Raw genomic sequence first — 21,400 nt, forward strand, 5'->3', positions numbered from 1 at the left:
AGAAGAAGATGTTTACAAATTGTTTACGGACGGACGGACGGACGGACGCCGGACGCTGAGTGATCACAATAGCTCACCTCGAGCTATCGCTCAGGTGAGCTAACAACCAATATATCCAACACTAAATAAATCAATGCTATGAACAACCTGTTACAAAGTGTCGTGTGATGTTATGTGTGCCGCGATATACATCTGTGCGATTTCATGTCATTTGTTGTTGTTACGGGTGCATGGATAAACTCATACCCCGTTTACATTCAACAATGGCTGTCTTGTTCACAATAAATTGATGTAATAATAACCCCATATGAACAACTTGCGGTCGTGAGTTATTCAACGACAAACTATGACAAACAAGTAGTATTTCTTAAACAATAACTATCACACCAAAACATACATATTCATTATACACAAATGAACACTAAGCATAGCATACATGCCTTTAGGCCTTGATTAAAAAAACAAATATATATATAATTGTGTAACAGCAAAATAGAGGATATTTTTAGGATTCGTTGGATTATCGATTTTAATTCACGAATGATCATAGAAAATATATATTTTCTATTATCACGAGTGAATTAAAATCGATATTCCACAGAGTCCAACAAATTTTCTTTTTATGTCCTCCACCACAATAGTGGCGGATATATTGTTTTTGCCCTGTCTGTTGGTTTGTGTGTTTGTTTGCGTCAAACTTTAACATTTGCTATAACTTTTGCAATATTGAAGAAAGCAACTTTATATTTGGCTTGCATGTGTATCTCATGGAGCTGCACATTTTGAGTAATGAAAGGTCAAGGTCATCCTTCAAGGTCAATGGTCAAATATATAGCTTCAAAGCGGCGCAGAAGGGGACAAAGTGTTTCTGACAAACACATATCTTGTTATTTTATGATTTTTTTCACAGTTTATATACATTGTTAAAGAGTTTAACTAAAGAATTTTGCTGGGACAATGACGTCATTTTGTAAAAAACTGACGGCATTTCACAGTCAACTGGGATAATTATCGATAGTTTTCACTGTAAATTTTCACTATTTCAAACAGTCAAATTATCAGTTTTAATTCACTAATATTTCTCTATAAAACACCGGAAAGCATCAAATAAACAATAGTAATCTACCGTAACTCTGATAATCAAATTTAAGAGAGTTTGAAAACTACAGCGTAACTGTTCACTAAAACTGTATGAGTTACTTGCTGCATTGAATCTTACATAATTACGACCTATTTCATATGAACAAAATAATCTAAGACAATCAGTGAAGTAGTTGACTTAACATGCTACAGCATATACGATTTAATTTCCATGAAGTATTTACAATCGTTTTCACATTCTGATTCAGTTCAATAATATTCACTTCCTCTCAAATGCATAAATCACTTAGTGCTATCAGAAAACCATAAAAACAATTCTGAAAAACTAATTCATAGATATTTCCGCTTTAAGAACCAGACACATATTAACTGAGGTAGGATATAACAGGGTATTTCAGCTTGTCCATTCCGTTTAGTTCATTCAACTCGATGACGACAACACATGCAAGCACTTTCGCATTGGCAGCCTCCAGTAAATCACATGCAGCTTTCATGGTACCTATCGAGTATATACGCATCATTTTTTATAGCAAACTCGTTAAACAGTTAAGAAATGCAGTTTTTCAGAATGAAAGTCAGAAAAAAAGGAAGTCAAGTAAAGGAAGTCCAAGGGCTGTTACTGCGTCAATGTTCAATGGAGCAGATCAAAACTCGAATATGATCTGTAATATAAAGAAGTAAAACTCCAGCTGCAGGAGCACTATTGAATTTTCATTAAAAACAATTAGTTGGTCCTTTATTTAAGGCAAGTGACCGATTGCCCAAACAGTACAAAACAGCACAATACAGCACAATACAAACCAACATAAACACAAAATATGAATAAAGCTGGGGTCACCGCCTTGGAACGTATGTCATGTAGGTAGACCCACACACCAAAAATAAGGCCATTATCTGAAAGCGTTCCGAAATGTGTTATTTAAAAGAAAATGCATTCGTCCAAGAACCGTTTCTTCGCCAAAAAAGCGAAACTCGAACTTGATTTGTAAGTCATGTAGATAGACTCACACACAAAATATCAATGGAATATCTGCAAGCGATTTAGTCCTTCCGCCAAGTACCCAAAATTGAGGTGGGGTGTACCAGTAAGAGGGGCATAACTACACCTATATATCTTGGAAGATGCATGCCAGTAGCATATGAAAATGGTTGATAACAGTCTGGTACAGGCAGCTTTTGGTATTTTTTTCTCCTTTGAAGATGGGGCCTAAATCAGCTTAATTTTCATAAATTGTCTGGGAGAAATTGAACCGAAGTAGGGTCAATATACACCTTGACCCCAAACCATTGCTACAAAACGTATTTTAACTGATCCTGGTAGAGTAGAAGGTCCTTAAAAACATATTAAAAGTTAACCAAAATCGGACCTCCGGAAAGTTTTTTTCTTTCAAGATGGCCGCCAAGACCTATTAATGATCATAACTATGTAACTATCCAATCGAATTTGATGAATTTGGTGTCTATACATAGGTTTCAAGGGGCAAAGAACACATAATAATCATCAGAAATTGTTTAAGTTTAATTTAGTACACACAAATTCAACATGGCATCGAAAATTGCCGCCAAGATGGCCGCCAAAACATATTTATGATCATAACTATGTAACTATCAACTTAAATTTGATGAATTTGGTCTCTATACCCAGGTTTCAGGGGGCAAATTACACATTAATATCATCAGACAAAGTGTAAGTTAATTATGTTACACACAAATTTAACATGGCGTCCTAAATGGCAGCCAAGATGGCCGCAAAGATGGTCGCCAAAACCTATAAAGTTATCATAACTATGTTACTATCCACTCAAATTTGAGGATTTTGGTGTCTATACATAGGTTTCAGGGGCAAGGAACACATTAAGATCATTAGACATTGTTTAAGTCTATTATATTACACACAAATCCAACACAGTGTCCAAAATGGCCGCCAATAAGGCCCCCAAAATATATTTATGATTATAAAATATAATGTAATTATCCCCTCAAATTTGATGAATTTGGTGTATAGACCCAGGTTTCAGAGAGCAAACAACACATTAATAACACATTTATATCATCAGACAAAATGTAAGCTCATTATGTTACACAGAAATCCAACACGGCGTCCAAAATGGCCATCAACACAATACGAAGGACCACACGTCCATAACTTGTTACTCAAACGCTTTGGTTGTTATGTAAAATGCTAAAGTTTAGGAGACAAGAAACACTTTAATCGAATTGAGGTTATGACCAAGGAGTTGAATACTCATAAAATCCAATTTACGACATTTGGAAGAGAGAATGAACCAGCACATGACTTCATGATAGGATCAGGTTTTACTAACTTCTGTAGACTTGATTGTTTACCCTTACTGAAAATCATTGAAGATTAATTACAGCCTGAATAAGCCCGAGTTCTTTCAAAAGTTGATATTATACACTTTGCGTTCCTTTGACTATTTCTTTACATAAAAGCGGAAGTAGATGGTCTTATTGTCCCTTTCGGAGTAATGCAGGATCAAAATGAGCAAATTTGTATCCTTGCCCACCAACGTTGTGGTGCTACGACGGGAACGTTTTACTGTATTTAACAATTTGAATGGCTGCATCCTCTGAAGACAGAACAACATAGCATCCGATTTTAGTCAGAGTTGTGCTGATCAGAGCAAGCATGCCGGCCTTGTTTCTGTCACGAGACAAACAGTCTTCCTTTTTTACATGAGCATTCTGTTTTTTTTTGCTGAAACTCACAATATAATTCACGTTTCCGGTGCGTTTTGTCTTTGTTATAATCACCGTCTTCGTAGCCATCGAACCCCACTGTCGCTTGTCCGTAATGCATTTCACTGAATCTACATTAGACTAGTGTAATCCAATTAAAATCGCAATCTTATGAAATATTTGTAATATTTAAATTTTCACTTTAACTTATTTAAAAATTGTAATTAATCATAATTAATAAAGTTTTAATTAATTTCAATTAACAAAATTTTAAAATAATTATTGCATATTGTTTAAAATAACTAATGCATATTGTTTAAAATAACTATTGCATATTGTTTAGAATAACTATTGTACATTGTTAGAAATACTTAAGGAATTGCGCAGTTCATAAGCCCAGTTTTCACAAAACCACACCGGAATACTTTTTGTGCCAGGTGAGCTACAAACTCTATCATATTGATGTACTATAAGAAAACAGCTTACTAAGCTAACAAAGAATAGCACATTCCAATCTAAATTGTTTACCAAATCAAGAACGCAAACGTAAGCAATAGAAACTTCTGGAAAGTTCCATGACCAAGGGTTAACAACTTTGACCCGAACAAATATAAAAAAGTAGGTGAATCAGCGTACCACGTGAAACCACATAGGATCACGTGAGAAACGTATTAGGAAAAGCCTGATCAGGTTTCAGAAAGTTGCATCTGGAAGAATATTTAAGAAAACACTGCGGGGGACTCACCACAGTGTTTTCTCGGATATTACAGGTGAGCTGTTGATACTTATTTATTTTCAAACCTAAATTATTGTTTGCTGCAAATAAATATATTCATACTTAAATTATTGTTTACTGCTTTAATTTGTTTCACCTACATTCAATGTGGAGTATTTAGGAAAGTTGATTGACTGCGCAATATCCAAATAAATATATATTGTGTATTAATGATAATTGCTATTTTATAAGTATCATATTAGTAAAACAAATAGTACTGTCTTCTCATAAATAAATAATTTCTTTATTTTATGATTTAACAAAATAATGTTAATGCCTGAAAACTGTTAGTGAAATTGAACAATATTCTGTGTGATTTATTAATATATATTAAGAATCAATATCGTTGCATATGTACGTATATATATCATAAATGATATTTATGCATGCAAATGTTTATCTTGTTTAATAAATTAACACAGTGTTTTCTCGGATATTACAGAGAATAAAATGGGCTGTTTACACTGTCGACTTCTTTGATTATTTACATCTATTATGGATTATAGAATATTAGCGCTTAACGCTAATTTGCATAAAATGAAGAATGGTAACATTTAATACTAACTGAAAATGAAACACTACAAATACAACATCCACTAAGACCGTAATGGACAGAATAATTAACTGTTAAGAACCAAATAATGTATCGTACGTAAATAAAGATCCCGTTACCGATTACACTAGATAGAAATAATGGAAACTTCAAGGATATTGAAATAGAAAGTAAAAGCACGTACGATATCTGGTGGAGAATAGGTTCTAAAGTTTAATTCCTTTACAATAACATTTTCCACAACAAAAATCGTCAGAAATGTTTCAAGATGTCTCACTACAATTTACGTTCTCGCCTATCAGCCACTCTACCGCCACAGTTGACGCCGCCAACATCCCCACCTGACGAGTCGACAGTTCCGGAGCATCCACTTCACCCATCAACTACCATATCAAAACAAGACACTCCAAAATCATCAAGTGAGTCAAAACCTTATTTACAAACTCCCGAAGATTTTGTTGCAAGTGAAAAACGTCGTAAAAAACAATTACGTTCAGATTTTCATAAACAATTAAATTCTATCAAAACAATCAGAAGAGTAACAATACATGACAGCCCATTTCAAAGTCACCCATTACAATCCGATGCATCAGACACCGAAGAAACCCAAGAAACAACACTCCAGCCATTAACGCAGGACCCACCGAAGGAATCGCTGCTCGAGCCATTATCCAATTTCCGGTACGACCCAGTACCACCGCCATATGGTAATTTTCAGTGCCTTCCCGACGAACGACTACAGGATCCAATTTCCAGTGTTATTTCGCAGAGACCTAACTTTTTCTTAAATACCCCATCACCTAGTGTTAATAGTGCTAATTTTCCATCGCAAAGTGCTAATAGTGACAATATTAACTTACGTAGGCAGACGCCTTCCGCACCTGGCCACCCTCCAACAGACGGGGAACGACCGGCGAGAAACTCCCATACCGCACAGACTTCAGACCCAAGAGGTACAATGTTTAAGCCAAACATAATTAAGTTAGCATGCTTTACAGGCAGAGACTATGATAGTTTACCAGCGTTTCTGGCAAAATTTCAGAAATTTTGTAGCATGAATAACATTGATAGGGGTGAGTACGCTAATGTTCTTCCATTTTACCTGTCCGACAATTAAGAGAATTTTTACAATAATCTAACCGAAGATATTAAATCTAATTATCAAGAACTCACCAAAGCACTTGCTAAACGATTTCAGACTAAAGAATTAGATTATCATCTAATTGCTATTAAACAAAGAGAAAATGAATCATGTGATGATTATATCTCGAGAGCATTAAACATTTCTACTGATGTACAAGGCTTAGAAGAAAAAGTTCTCGTAAGCTTGCTTGTCAATGGATTAAGAGACAGTATTAAGAAAGATGTTATTTTAAGACAGCCAGAATCTCTGTCAGAACTGGCCAAATACTGTAAACTCTGTGACATGACCACGTCATTTTCAGTCAATGCTATTGACACAAAATTTCAAACGTTATTGGAAGAGATTAAAACCTTAAAAGCGGACATCAAAATTAAGGAAATTAATGCTTTACAGTCAACCCCAATACCAAATATACCGGTAGAAAATTCTTACGCTCAACAGCATATGTTTCCAAATCAAATGCCATCTGTTCCTTACAGCCGTTATCAACAATTTCAACCACGACAAAACCAAAATTATAGGATGTCAGTACCGTTAGACTATCAAAGACCGCGAATAGTCGATAGATCCGTATCTAACCCACGTTTACAAGTACACAGACAAAATGCACAAAACCAAATTTGCCCCAAATGCGGATACGATTCTTGTAGGGGGGGTAGAAACTGTTTTGCATTCAATAAACGATGCAACAATTGCCAACAATTCAATCACTTCCAATCAATGTGTTTTCGAACTAAAAAATGATGGAAAAGACAGAGCAGTAGGTACCATTTTAACAACGCAAATTATTCAAAATTCCAAGTAAAACACGAGCAAATAAATAAAAAGGGTTTAATTAACAAAAGTACGCATACAACTCAAAATAAACAAAAACAAAGTATTAAATCTAAACGTAAAATATTAGCTTTAAAGGTAGTATCCACATTTTTTCATAATTCTTTACCAGGAACAATTGCAGATGTCCCAACAAACATTCTTTTGGATTCGGGCAGTAGTATGTCTGTAATCAGCAAATCATTCTTCGCCTCCACAAACATTTCGCGAAACGAATGCCTACCATCTAATCTCCATGTCAAGACCGCCATTTCTGATAATTCGTACAATGTAGAAGGGGTCATTAATAGGGCTGTCACGATTCACCGGTATATCGGTATATCGCGTTGCATGTCTTGAAAAAAATCGCACCGCGGTACGGTGTTGCCGCACCGGTTTTTTAATATTATTATATTAGCACAGATATAAATACATTACATAATTATTTTGATATAGATATCGTTTTGAAAACTGTAGAAGCGATTCAAAAGGGCTAAATAAATAATCCGTTAATATCCAGGTCAAGCAAGCGCTTCCACTGGTAGATGTTTAACTTTCACGTTTAAAATACGGCGATGTATGGGTCCGTACCTTTTTTGGAATTAAGGACAGATTTCCTTTGCAAATAAGTTCATAATTATCCAAAAAATGTTTATTCTATTTCTTATTTTCTTTCTTTAGTATATCGATCGTTCAAAGCATGGCACTTCCGAATCATGTTATCTTAAGATTCTGAATAAGTCGAGGAAGAGTCAGAACGCTACGGATTTTCAATACTGGGCCTGCTGACTTCGCATTTTAAACATGCCCTTGAAGCGTTCGATTTACACAGACCACAGTCACAGCTATTGTAAACAATATGGCGGACATATTAGAAAAAGACGCGAATAACAATATTAATAACAATGACTACTTCTATCAAGTTTATTACAGTTTCTTTTACAGTTTCTAGTCATACTATGATACCAGTGTTTTCTGATTATTGAGCTTAATAAAGTTTGTGAAACTTGTTATTCTGCTGTTTTCTTCACAGATACATATTCTGTAAAATATCGCGGTACGTACCGCGATACAGTGTTGCCGTACCACGATATACCGCGGTACGCTCACGGCGTATCGTGACAGCCCTAGTCATTAACCTCCCAATGCTAATTGGCAACACGCGCTTTGAGCACCCGTTTTACATAGTACAAGGCTTAACGAATAATGCAATACTAGGAGTAGACTTCTTTTCGCAATACGAGGCAAAATTAAATTTTGAGACTAATACTCTTGAAATAAATAAAGATAATATTACATGCAAAACCAATTTTATAACAAATGAAATTCACTGTATTCAAGCTAATAAAAAGATAAGACTTAAACCTCATTCATTTCAGAAAATACCTGTTCAATTAAAAGAATGTTTTTTGAATAAAGATTTACATATTATGGATGAAACAAATATCATGGAACTTGATTTATATATTACAGACAACAAAAATAAAACTATACAATTTCCAATTTACAATAACTCGGATACAGAAAAAATGATAAATAAATATGATATTTTAGCTTCCATACATATTTTAAATGAAAACGAAATATATGACATTAATAATTTAGATAAATGTAACGAAAGTGGAAACGTTAAGACGACAACCGAAAAAGAACAAATATTACATAATAAAATAGGAAAAGAATTTGCGAATAATCAGCAACTGTTCGATCTCTTAAAGCAATATCAAGATATTTTTAGTGATTCAGAAACAGATGTCGGCGCTGTTAAAAATTTTGAATGTTCCATCGAATTGATACCGAATGCTATACCTATACGTTCAAAACCATATCCGGTAAACCCCAAAACGAGACAAATCATTGAAGATGAATTAGAGAAAATGCTAGATAAAAATATAATTTCACCATCAACTTCAATTTGGAGTAGTCCTATTGTATTAGTTAAAAAACATACACATTCAGATGATATTTCACCAGAAGACCAACAAGAAAATAAACAATTATATAGGTTATGCATTGATTACCGACTGTTAAATAAAATTTCAAAGAAAATGTATTATCAAATGCCTACAATTGTAGATGTTCAAAATATGATCGCAGAGAAAAAGTCAACTATCTTTACTAAAATAGACATAAAACAAGCATTTCTTAATCTACCCATGGCCGAAAATTCTAAAAAGTATACTGCATTTAATTCACCAACAGGACGATGTTTTCAATTTAACGTCCTTCCTTATGGGTTATGTAATAGCCCCTTTTATTGGTCATTGTATCTTTCAAAAATATTAGGAGAATTCAATTTCAAAAACCTTCTATTTTTTCTGGATGACTGTATACTTATGAGTGACAATATTGAAACCCACATCAAAGAACTTTCTCAATTTTTACATAAACTAAAAGAAGCTGGTTTAGTAATAAATCTTAAAAAGAGTCATTTCGCACAAAAACGAATTACATTTCTAGGCACAGTATTTGAAGGAAACACTATTCAAATGGACCCTGACAAATTGAAAATAATTAACGAATTCCAAATTCCTAATAATCAAAAGGGATTAAAGAGTTTTTTAGGCATGACAAATTTCTTAAAACGGTTTATAAAAGACTACTCACACATTGTCGCCCCGTTAAATAGATTACTTAAGAAAGATACCATATTCAAATGGACCGAGGAACATGACAAAAGTTTTAATTATTTAAAACGGGCATTAATGGCAAAACCAATTTTACGATTACCAGATTTTAATCAAGAATTCACTATTTATACAGATGCTAGTACCTCCGCAGTAGGATTCATTTTATGTCAGGAAGATTCTCCAAACCGTCATCATGTTATTTTATATGGGGGTCGTGCTTTAAAAGATAACGAAAAACGTTACAGTAGTTGTGAACTGGAATTATTAGCAATCATTTACGCTTTGAAAGAATGTAGAGTCTATATATCAAATATACATGTCAAAATTATAACAGACAATAAAGCTTTAACATTTTTGCATACAGCAAAACACTCAAATGACAGACTATATAGATGGGCTTTAGAACTAGAAAATTATGATCATGAAATCATTTATAAAACTGGCAAGACAAATCCGAGCGATTACCTTAGTAGAATTAACTATTCTAAATCAGACACCCACGTTAAATCCAAGGAAAACATACATACACTTTCCAACAATAACGCACCTTTAACACCTCCACAAACCTTGGCACCAATACAAGTAACGCAAAATAATCATTGCTCCCAGGTTAACATTCTCACAAGAAAAATGCGAAAACAAACAATCAACACAACACCCACCAATCATCAACCAATTATCTCTGCTGACAATCAACTTAGCACCATTCCACCTGACAACAGTGTTATCTCAGATAATGATCACATACCTGGTTCACAACTCCAGACAGTCAATGACCGCAAACAACACGCGCACTTAACAACTAATCAACTAGACATTATAAACTTACAAACTACATCAAAAGACTTCGGCGACATTTATGCATTTTTAAAGAACGGTCATTTACCTGATGATAAAGACTCAGCAAAACGAATTCCATATATAAGCACCCAATACGAAATAGTTGACAATGTTCTGTTTCATTTTTACGAACCAAGATCTAAGAAACATCAAACTGAAAAAACTTTAATTAAACAATTAGCTTTACCTGAGTCATTAAGAAGTGAAATACTTTACAGTTTTCATGATTTAAATGGTCACTGTGGTGTTGATAGAATGTTTGCAACCCTCAAAACTTTCTATTACTTTCCAAAAATGTATCAAGCAGTTAAAGATTATGTTCAATCTTGTAAAAACTGTCAAATATTTAAAAGAGATCACAATTATAAACCATATCCATTACAAGAACCTTTTATTGCAAGCGCACCATTTGACATGTTACACATCGACATTGTTACGGTAGCAAAACAAAGCAAAGAATATAAATATGTTTTAAGCGTTATATGCGCATTTTCAAAATTCGCACTATTTATACCATTAAAAACGCAAAACACTATTGAAATCGCAGAACAACTTTATCATAAAGTATTTGCAATATTTGGACCACCCAAACGTATCACATCTGACCGAGGACAAAACTTCTTAAGTGGTATAATGGATGTTCTTTATAAATTCTTTCAAATAAAGAGGCATCGAACTTCATCTTATCACCCAATGAGTAACGGAATGGTAGAACGGGTACACTCTACATTACTCTCAATACTACGTACATCGTTAAAAGACGAAAGCGATTGGCCTGATAAGCTTTCCAGTGTCCAATTAGCCTATAATTCAACAGTATGTCCGAAAACGACACAATACTCTCCGTACTACATTCTTTTCGGCCGACATATGAATAAACCCATCACTTCCGAATTATTTCCACCAATTAATACCAACCCTTCAATAAACACTTATGTTGAGGAATTGAAACAAAGATTTAAACTTATATGGAATATCACACAAGAAAACATAAATAATTCTCGTGACGTTATGCGTAAGTTTTACAATCGCAAAACTGCAATACGTCCATTTAAATTAGGAGATCTTGTTTTTATTAAACAAGAAAAAGTACCTTTAAATAAATCCAGAAAATTGTTTCGAAAATTTTCAGAGCAACCCTATTACATAACCAAAATATTACAAAATGGCACATATATTTTGAGAGAACGATATTCAAACAAAGAATTAAAAGTTCCGGTTAATATCAACAGATTAAGAAGATACCATGATGAAAAGGATTTACGTGATTTATCTCAAACATTCAAATTCCATGAAAAAGAAACTAATGATAACACAGAAAATCAAAACAATCCGCAAACCGTTACTGACAATACACAGCCAAATATAACGGCAACTGACAAACAAAATACAATAAATCAAAATGATATTCCACCAAAAAATTCAAACAAGAAATGGTACAAAGCTGACAAAATTTTAAAAACCAGAATTAAAGATAATCAAAGACAATATTTGATAAAATGGACAAACAAAAAGTATAAGAACAGTTGGGCAAATGACGAAGACACATCAGAAGCACTTATTAAACAATTTTATATAAACAAATCTCTAAAGAAAAATCACAAAAGAAAACGGTAAAATGATAAACAAATTAACTGTTATTTTTTTTTTTCTTTTAGGCAAGATGTTGGTCACACGATTCATTATACTTTTCCTGTCACTTGTGGGAGCACACAGCGAACAATTGCTGATGAACCATGGCGTTAAGTTCTCAGATCCAAAAACAATAAACGTCGTGAATAATGAATGGACGCATACTTTTCGATTTGATATGCCGGACTATCAATTCAATAGTGACATCGGTAGAAATTATTCATTGTGTAGAGACACTTATTTCTACGAAAAAGGATGTACCATTAGCGTCGAATTCAACACTCTAAGGATTTTAATGGAACATGATATACAATCTTTGTTACACAAATTTCGTAGCATGATTCCTACAATCTCAGATAAACGGAAGACACGTGAGTCACAACCCTTACTTCCCTTTATAGGACAATTAGGTTCAACTCTTTTTGGCATTGCAACAACGTCACAACTTAATCGATTACGCGATCATGCAAATAAATTGGCACAAAGAGTTAATCTCTTAACAAACACATTTACGCACGAATTCGGCGAAATGGCATCATTTGCAACTAATGTTCACGAGCATATGAAATTATTCGATGAATTCGTTGCGAATGCTTCAGCAGTCAGGCATAAAATTGTGGACGAAATGGAATCTATGTCAAATAAACATACAACTGCTGAAAAATTAATACTAGATGTAAATGATAAAATGATCAAAATAAGGTCACAGTTTGATAGGCTAGCCATAGGAATTGAATCACTGGGCAATCGTAAATTGTCGATTCATATAATAAACCCCGAACTAATGTCCCAAACGTTAACAGAAATAGCTTCGTCGTTAAAAATCAACTATCCGACTCATAAATTGGTCAGCACTGAATTGGCATTCTACTACAATCATGCTGAATTTATTTATGGACGCAACAATAACTCAATATACATAATGGTATTGTTTCCACTGACAAACAGTTTGGATAACGAAATTTATGAATTAAATTTCCTTCCAATTCCTCTTGACAATGATATAAAAAACAAAGATGCTAATGAATTCACATCAAAACCTAGGTATTTAATTTATAATGAGAAAAACCTATTATTCACTTTTCTTGATGAATCATTCTTGAGAGACTGTTTGACAGCAGGTTCAACAATTTTATGTAAACATAATGTTATATTTGAAATCGATTTCAATACGAATTGTTTCGTAGAACTCTTGAAACACGGGGACAATGCAAAAACGAAAGATATATGTGAATATAAGATAGTAAGAAACGTCTTGAAACCAGAGCTAAGAATTTTAAATAGTTCTAAGGTACTTGCATACATGCAATCAAATTTAAAATTGGAATGTGTAAATCGTTCTAAAACAATAGATGATTGTAAGTACTGCATTATCGATGTACCATGTGCATGTAAACTAGTCTCAAAAAGTCAACGTATTTATGAGCAATTCACAAAATGTTTGACAAACGATACTACTGTCGACCAAATATATCCAATTAACTTACCGTTACTCCAACAATTTTTTAATAATACGGTTTTGGATAAATTGATGAAAAACATTTCGTACAATGATCCAATAAATGTATTATTACCGGTATTTAAAACCTTCGATCAAAACACACAGGATATATTAACTCGATCGCACAAATTAGAAATTGACATGCAAACCTTTGTGAAAAGAGCAAAGAAAAACCAAATTGTGTACCATAGCCTAACAGAAGCAATGCTTAACGGTGAAATCTCAATTGAATCAGGTTTATCCACTTTTGATATAATTTCAATCATAGGTATATTACTCACAATCGGAAACACGCTCATGTTGATATTTCTTTCACGAAAAATTCGCATTCTATTAACTGCAATTACACTAATAAAACCAACAGCGGCACAACATCTTAAATACGACAATCCCACCACGCTATCACCACTTCAGGAATTTACCAACAATCTTAATGAGTCTCTGAAATATGAACATTTTCTTGTCTTTCTGGCCATGATTCACGTTCTCTTGCTAATAACAATCCTTCGCAAATTGCAAATATTCAAACGACAACGTGGCACTCTTTTGATTTTACATGTATCAAATGGTTTAAATTGTATTGATATCAACATCGTCAGTTCGGTTTCTTGTCGATCAGAATGGATCATTGACTTACCTGTCACCCTGAACATAAACAGCATACGCTTTGGATTGTTTCCAAAACTGCTCATTAACACTACGGAAATTTCGTTTCGGAACGCTACAGGGGATATAATAATGGAAATACCATCTGCTCTGTCAATTGGCATTTATCAGTACATCAAACTCCGACAAATGCTCAACACAAACTATCACACTGAACTATTCTTGGTCCATAACGGAATTAAGGAACGTACATAAACGAACTTCAACTGCAAAAAAAACAAAAAAAAAAAAAAAAAAAAAAAAAAAAATGGAAAAGCATTAGTGGAATAGCATTAGTTATCACTTTGTCATCATCATATTTGAATATGTTACAACTTTGATGTCAAATTTTGCATGGATTTCAACTCTGACGTCAATTATTCAATGTTATATTTCATTTTTTTTTCCATTTAACCATTATAAATACTTTGAAGATTATTGAAATGATTTAATTTAATCTTCATTATTAAATACTACATTTTACATGTTTTCTCATATTAGATGTCAATCGTTACATACTTTAATTTTATTCATTACATACATACTTCAAATTTTTTTTATACTTTCGCTGTTCTCATTTCAGGCGCACACGACAATACATCATTCATATAAATATAGTGTGTATTTCATAATTGTGTTCTTAAATTTGTATTTTCATTGATACTCTATTGTACATATAATATCATTTTATCGTTACATTTTTGGTTCCCTATTGTCAATTTTACATTTCATTAATTTCATAAAATGGATATTGTTATTAACATTTCATTTTTTATATTGTTCTCTAATTATTTCAAGTTATTATTTAAATACAATGGCAACTCTTCTAGTAATTTATACATTTCCCTCCCTTTAGATCACCATCAACTGCATCACATAAAATACTTTTTAAATACTTTTCCCAAATTAAGAAAAATCCATAGACGCACTAAAAAATTACTATTTACCCACATGTTAAATAATCCTAACATTTCATTTTCAAGCTTAATTTTTGCTATAGACTACTTCGACATAAATATACTCTATCTTCAAATGCTCGACCATCTACTTTATGAAATCCACCCCCTAAATTTTCAAATCTGCCAAACAATTATTTTAAGGTTCGGTTCAAAATCCCAAATATCCATAATAGCCCACAAAAGATTTCTTCAATCAAAATTTCTACCTCCCTCCTTATCCAATTTTTCCATTACAGACATCTTAAATGCAGATCTTAAACAAATCAATAACTTAATGACTCAACATTTTCGCCTTTACAAACAATCCCTTAAATGCCAATCGATCCCTATAGATTTTGACAACACATATTGTCGAGTTTGTCATGCTTCGCTGAAACATTGTCGTCCAAAATTCAAAAAACTTGATTCTCTTGTTCATTTATTCTTAAGTCGAACCCCTTGTTGCCATACACCCCATCATATCTTCTGCTCCTATAACACTATACAAAACGGATTCAAAATTTGTAAATTATGTCTTCATACTGTAAAATGTTTCAACTGGAAACTAATAAAACAGTATATGTTGGAACCCAAATGAACATACTAAACATAAAAATGTATAACTAAATGTGACTATTAAAGTCACCTATGCTAAACATTAACTTACAAACTTTTCAATTGTATAAATAATACTTGATAATTCTTTTGTTTTCCAACAAATACTAACATGTATACAGACTGCTTTGTCATTATTGTGCATTTCAATTACATTGTACTTGATCTTTGTCTTATTGATGTTTCAAATAATGATCTAAGTATTAATTCTCTTATATAGTTTATTTGAAACCCTGTTTATATTTGTTGTTTTGTTATAGACACTTCAGGCGGAGTGTATATTTAAAGTTGTTGTATTTTCATTTACGATTAATGCCTAGTGTGTTTACGAATTCTTTTCCTATTATCTATATATTACATCTATTTCGATTGTTGTTAAATATGGTAAATTCATGTATGCATGCTTTAATATTTTACAGTTAAATGTTCTGGGATTGTTTAAACAGCAGTTAAATTTAAACAGCCCATATATTAGAATAGGAATTCTAATTAAAAAGAAGGAGGGGAAGATGTAATCCAATTAAAATCGCAATCTTATGAAATATTTGTAATATTTAAATTTTCACTTTAACTTATTTAAAAATTTTAATTAATCATAATTAATAAAGTTTTAATTAATTTCAATTAACAAAATTTTAAAATAATTATTGCATATTGTTTAAAATAACTAATGCATATTGTTTAAAATAACTATTGCATATTGTTTAGAATAACTATTGTACATTGTTAGAAATACTTAAGGAATTGCGCAGTTCATAAGCCCAGTTTTCACAAAACCACACCGGAATACTTTTTGTGCCAGGTGAGCTACAAACTCTATCATATTGATGTACTATAAGAAAACAGCTTACTAAGCTAACAAAGAATAGCACATTCCAATCTAAATTGTTTACCAAATCAAGAACGCAAACGTAAGCAATAGAAACTTCTGGAAAGTTCCATGACCAAGGGTTAACAACTTTGACCCGAACAAATATAAAAAAGTAGGTGAATCAGCGTACCACGTGAAACCACATAGGATCACGTGAGAAACGTATTAGGAAAAGCCTGATCAGGTTTCAGAAAGTTGCATCTGGAAGAATATTTAAGAAAACACTGCGGGGGACTCACCACAGTGTTTTCTCGGATATTACAGGTGAGCTGTTGATACTTATTTATTTTCAAACCTAAATTATTGTTTGCTGCAAATAAATATATTCATACTTAAATTATTGTTTACTGCTTTAATTTGTTTCACCTACATTCAATGTGGAGTATTAAGAAAGTTGATTGACTGCGCAATATCCAAATAAATATATATTGTGTATTAATGATAATTGCTATTTTATAAGTATCATATTAGTAAAACAAATAGTACTGTCTTCTCATAAATAAATAATTTCTTTATTTTATGATTTAACAAAATAATGTTAATGCCTGAAAACTGTTAGTGAAATTGAACAATATTCTGTGTGATTTATTAATATATATTAAGAATCAATATCGTTGCATATGTACGTATATATATCATAAATGATATTTATGCATGCAAATGTTTATCTTGTTTAATAAATTAACACAGTGTTTTCTCGGATATTACAGAGAATAAAATGGGCTGTTTACACTGTCGACTTCTTTGATTATTTACATCTATTATGGATTATAGAATATTAGCGCTTAACGCTAATTTGCATAAAATGAAGAATGGTAACATTTAATACTAACTGAAAATGAAACACTACAAATACAACATCCACTAAGACCGTAATGGACAGAATAATTAACTGTTAAGAACCAAATAATGTATCGTACGTAAATAAAGATCCCGTTACCGATTACACTAGATAGAAATAATGGAAACTTCAAGGATATTGAAATAGAAAGTAAAAGCACGTACGATACTAGGCTATTGCGTTATATGAGTCGCCCTTCTCAATGGTAAACGATGCAGCAAAGTGCCACCATCATGCATCTGTTTCATGAATACAGTTCATCACAGCCTTACTTGATGTGTCTACAGCATACTCTCAAATTGCCTGAGCGATCTGAGGCTTATCTGCTGTACAAATTATGTTCCTGGCTTCAAGATAGGCTGCAGGATTGGAGCTCAGTTCATAAGACAATACGACTACAAGGGAAGGATCTCCATATTTTGACACCACCAGAAAACGCTGGAACAGAAGAGCAGGATTAAAAGCATTGTTAGAAGCGATCTTAACAGCCAAGCTATTCCAAAGAAATTTGGCTCTGTATTTTCTCGTGAATGTATAAGCAAAGACCGACTTTCCTATGATATCTCTTAATATCGTCTTCCCAACCGCCTCAATTGCATGAACATTCACATGTGACCCAGCCACTATCCCATTGACCATGTTTCTGAGGGAAGGGTCAGCTGTGTATGCTGATCAGGTTGTAATCTGTGTCTGCATTTTCTCTAGATAAGAATAATGCCCTTTGATGCACGCTTCAGTTGAATCTTTGTGTTGTGGACTTGAAGTATAGGTCAGGTCTTTGAAATCCTGCATCGCACTGTTGTGCTCGGATGTTGCAGATAGGGTCCAAGGGGTTTGCATTTCCTCAGTCATTCCACTGCCGCGAGTTAGACCGTATGTGCTCTATAAAAACATCATCAATGTTTGCTCAATAACAAGATCAAGTCCTAGCCCAGCCCAGCACTGATGGCTCCTACAAACAACGTGAAAACCAATACCGAACTTTTGACAAACGTCCGGGTGCGTTTCCTCTAGGTTGCTTATTTGCTACAGATATATGTAGTAATACGCAGATTGCAGGTAATGTATCCAGCAGCAGCAAAGATGGATAGAAAATTGAGCACTGCCTAATGCATCAACCAACACCCAGTACGATATGCTTTAATCAACACCATTGAATTGTTAATCATAAGCTAATAATTCAGCCATACTATGCATGTCTTTGAGGTCTGGGCAATTTCATGTTTCTACTTCTCTGTAGCCCTCTCGAGTTTGATCAAAATCGCATAACATATCGTCTGCTAGCGTCGTTTTGCCTTAAAAGGGAAGAGTACAAATCCTTGGCCCGATCCAGCAGCATCTGAATGTCTGGATCTTCCTTGGTCATTTCGGCTGAAAGCTGGCTGTGCATGCACTTTTCAACAAGAAGATGGTCCCGTAAAGCCCTCTGGACAGCTTTGCGTGTCACAATGTGCACAATCGCATTTCTCAATAGACAGCCTCAAGTATGTTTTGAGAGCGGTTTCTGCCATGAGGGATCCTTTGACCCCCCCCCCCCCCCCCCCCCCGCAAGTTCATACGTTTATGAAACATCCCAAATTCTGAACAGGTTGTGGCAAGGTTGCAAACTAAGACTTATGTTGACAGAATGCACGCTTTGTACCCATTGTACACATAAATCATAGGCAAGAAAATGACTGACAACAGCCCAGGGTACTGGCTTTGCTGATGCAAGATACGCATCATTCCCTGCCAATTCAGTGTTGCCTGAAGCTGAAAAATATCTATCCTCTTGTCAAAATCCAGAAATTGCGGCAGGTCCAAACTATGGCGTTTCACATAACAAGCATCATGTCAAAAGTAATGGACTTGCGGTCCTTCGTATGGTGTCATTGGACGCCAAGTGAGATTTCTGTGTAACATAATAAACTTGAACTATGTCTGACAATCGAAATGTGTTCTTTACCCCTCGAAACCTCGGTATAGACAACAAAATCATCTAATCTGAGTGGATAGTAACATAGTTATGATAATAAATAGGTTTTGGTAGCCATCTTGGCGGCCATTTTGGACGCCATGTTGGATTTGTGTGAAATATAGTAAACTTAAACAATGTCTGATAATCTTAATGTGTTCTTTGCCCAAAGAAACATATGTATATCCACCAAATTAATCAAATTTGCGTGGATATTTACATAGTTATGATCATTAATAGGTTTTGGCGAATTTTGGCGGCCATTTTAGAAGCCATGTTGGATTTGTGTGTACTATTGTTAACTTAAACAATGTCTGATGATCTTTATGTGTTCTTTGCCCCTTGAAACGTATGTATAGACACCAAATCCATTAAAGTGGAGTGGATAGTTACAAAGTTATGATCATTAATAGGTTTTGGTGGATATCTTGGCGGCCATTATGGACGCCATTTCTGATTCGGGTGTAATATAATAATATTATACAATGTATGATGATCTAAATGTGTTCTTTGCCCCTTGAAACCCATATATAGCCATCAAAATAATCAAATTTGAGTGGATATTTACATAGTTATGATTATTTATAGGTTTTGGCGGCCATCTTGGCGGCCATTTTCGACGCCATGTTGGATTTGTGATTACTATTGTACACTTAAACAATGTTTGATGAACTTTATGTGTATTTTGCCCCTTGAAACTTAGGAATAGACAGCAAATGCGTCAAATTTGATTGTAGAGTTACATAGTTGTCATCATTAATAGGTATTGGCGGCCATCTTGAAAAAACTTTCCGGAGGTCCGATTTTGGTAAACTTGTGTTATGTTTTAAAAAAGCTTCTACCCTACCAGGTTCATTTAAAATACCTCTTGTATAAATTGTTTAATAGTTGAAGTTTTTTTTTCATATATTGACCCTACTATTTTTGAGGCTCGCTAGTTTTTAGGAACTTTTCTTGCAATCTCATTAATATTCATAGATATGAAAATGTACTAAATTGCATATTTAACTGCAGATCATACTAGGTAATAATCATAATCTTCATTTTAACACCAAACTTGTTTTTCTAGAACCAATTTTGAAGAAATTTTTGAGAATTATACTAGCTAAACTAGCTATTTGGTCAAAGCCTTACGGCTGCCATAGAAACAGCTCAATAATGACTTATAGCAGCCCAACTGAGATTGTTATCACACATTTTGTTTCTTTATATTGAGTATAAAATCAAGTTAGATAGGTGTTGTTTTGCCCCCCTGAGTGGTACACCCCAACCCATCTGGCTGATAGACTAATTAAGAAAAAGTCCAGAAAAACGTTATTTTAGAGAAAAATACAAGTCAAAGGCCCGTAACTTCGCCAAAAATGAATAGGCCGGAACGAAACTCAAACGTGATAAATGTCATGTTGGTAGACTCACACACCAAAAACCAAGTAAATATATTAAAGCGTTTACGAAAATATAAACTCCGAAAAAGGATTCCGGTCGGACGGACTAACGGGGGCGTAAAAACACATACACAAAGGCAAACACAAATTTGACTGAACTGAAGAATAACACAAAGGAATTGCTAGAGATACTTAAGGGTACAATATAATATTAAAGTTTTCGAATTCCACCAATATATTTGTTATGAACATACTTAATATTGAACATGTTAACATTGGAATTAATAATTATGCGCCCTACAAAACACTTATTTCACAAGAGCTGTCAGAGGACAGCGCGCTCGACTATTCGAGTGCTTGACAGTATAACGTAAGCCATTATGGGGAAATTGTTCATATTCAATAATTTATTAGACGATCTTTCAAAAATAAAAAAAGGAAAAAAAATTATTTTTTTTTCGG

The 21,400-nt window shown here is 33.6% G+C and overlaps 2 protein-coding genes across 6 annotated transcripts in view; one reads left to right on the forward strand and one right to left on the reverse strand.

Moving 5' to 3' along the window:
* Nucleotides 1–21,400, forward strand: part of LOC127844341 (uncharacterized) — a 182,497-nt gene that overhangs the window by 61,576 nt on the left and 99,521 nt on the right. The window lies entirely within an intron of this gene.
* LOC127844340 (adenine phosphoribosyltransferase-like) overlaps nt 1,452–21,400 on the reverse strand; it is a 128,403-nt gene continuing 108,454 nt past the window's right edge. Inside the window, exon 4 of the mRNA XM_052374459.1 lies at nt 1,452–1,600. Coding sequence (XP_052230419.1) covers nt 1,467–1,600 — 134 coding nt within the window. The 3' untranslated portion in view covers nt 1,452–1,466. The remainder of the gene's footprint in view (nt 1,601–21,400) is intronic.

This window comes from Dreissena polymorpha, chromosome 9 (genome assembly GCF_020536995.1).
Source record: "Dreissena polymorpha isolate Duluth1 chromosome 9, UMN_Dpol_1.0, whole genome shotgun sequence".
Lineage (NCBI taxonomy): Eukaryota > Metazoa > Mollusca > Bivalvia > Myida > Dreissenidae > Dreissena > Dreissena polymorpha.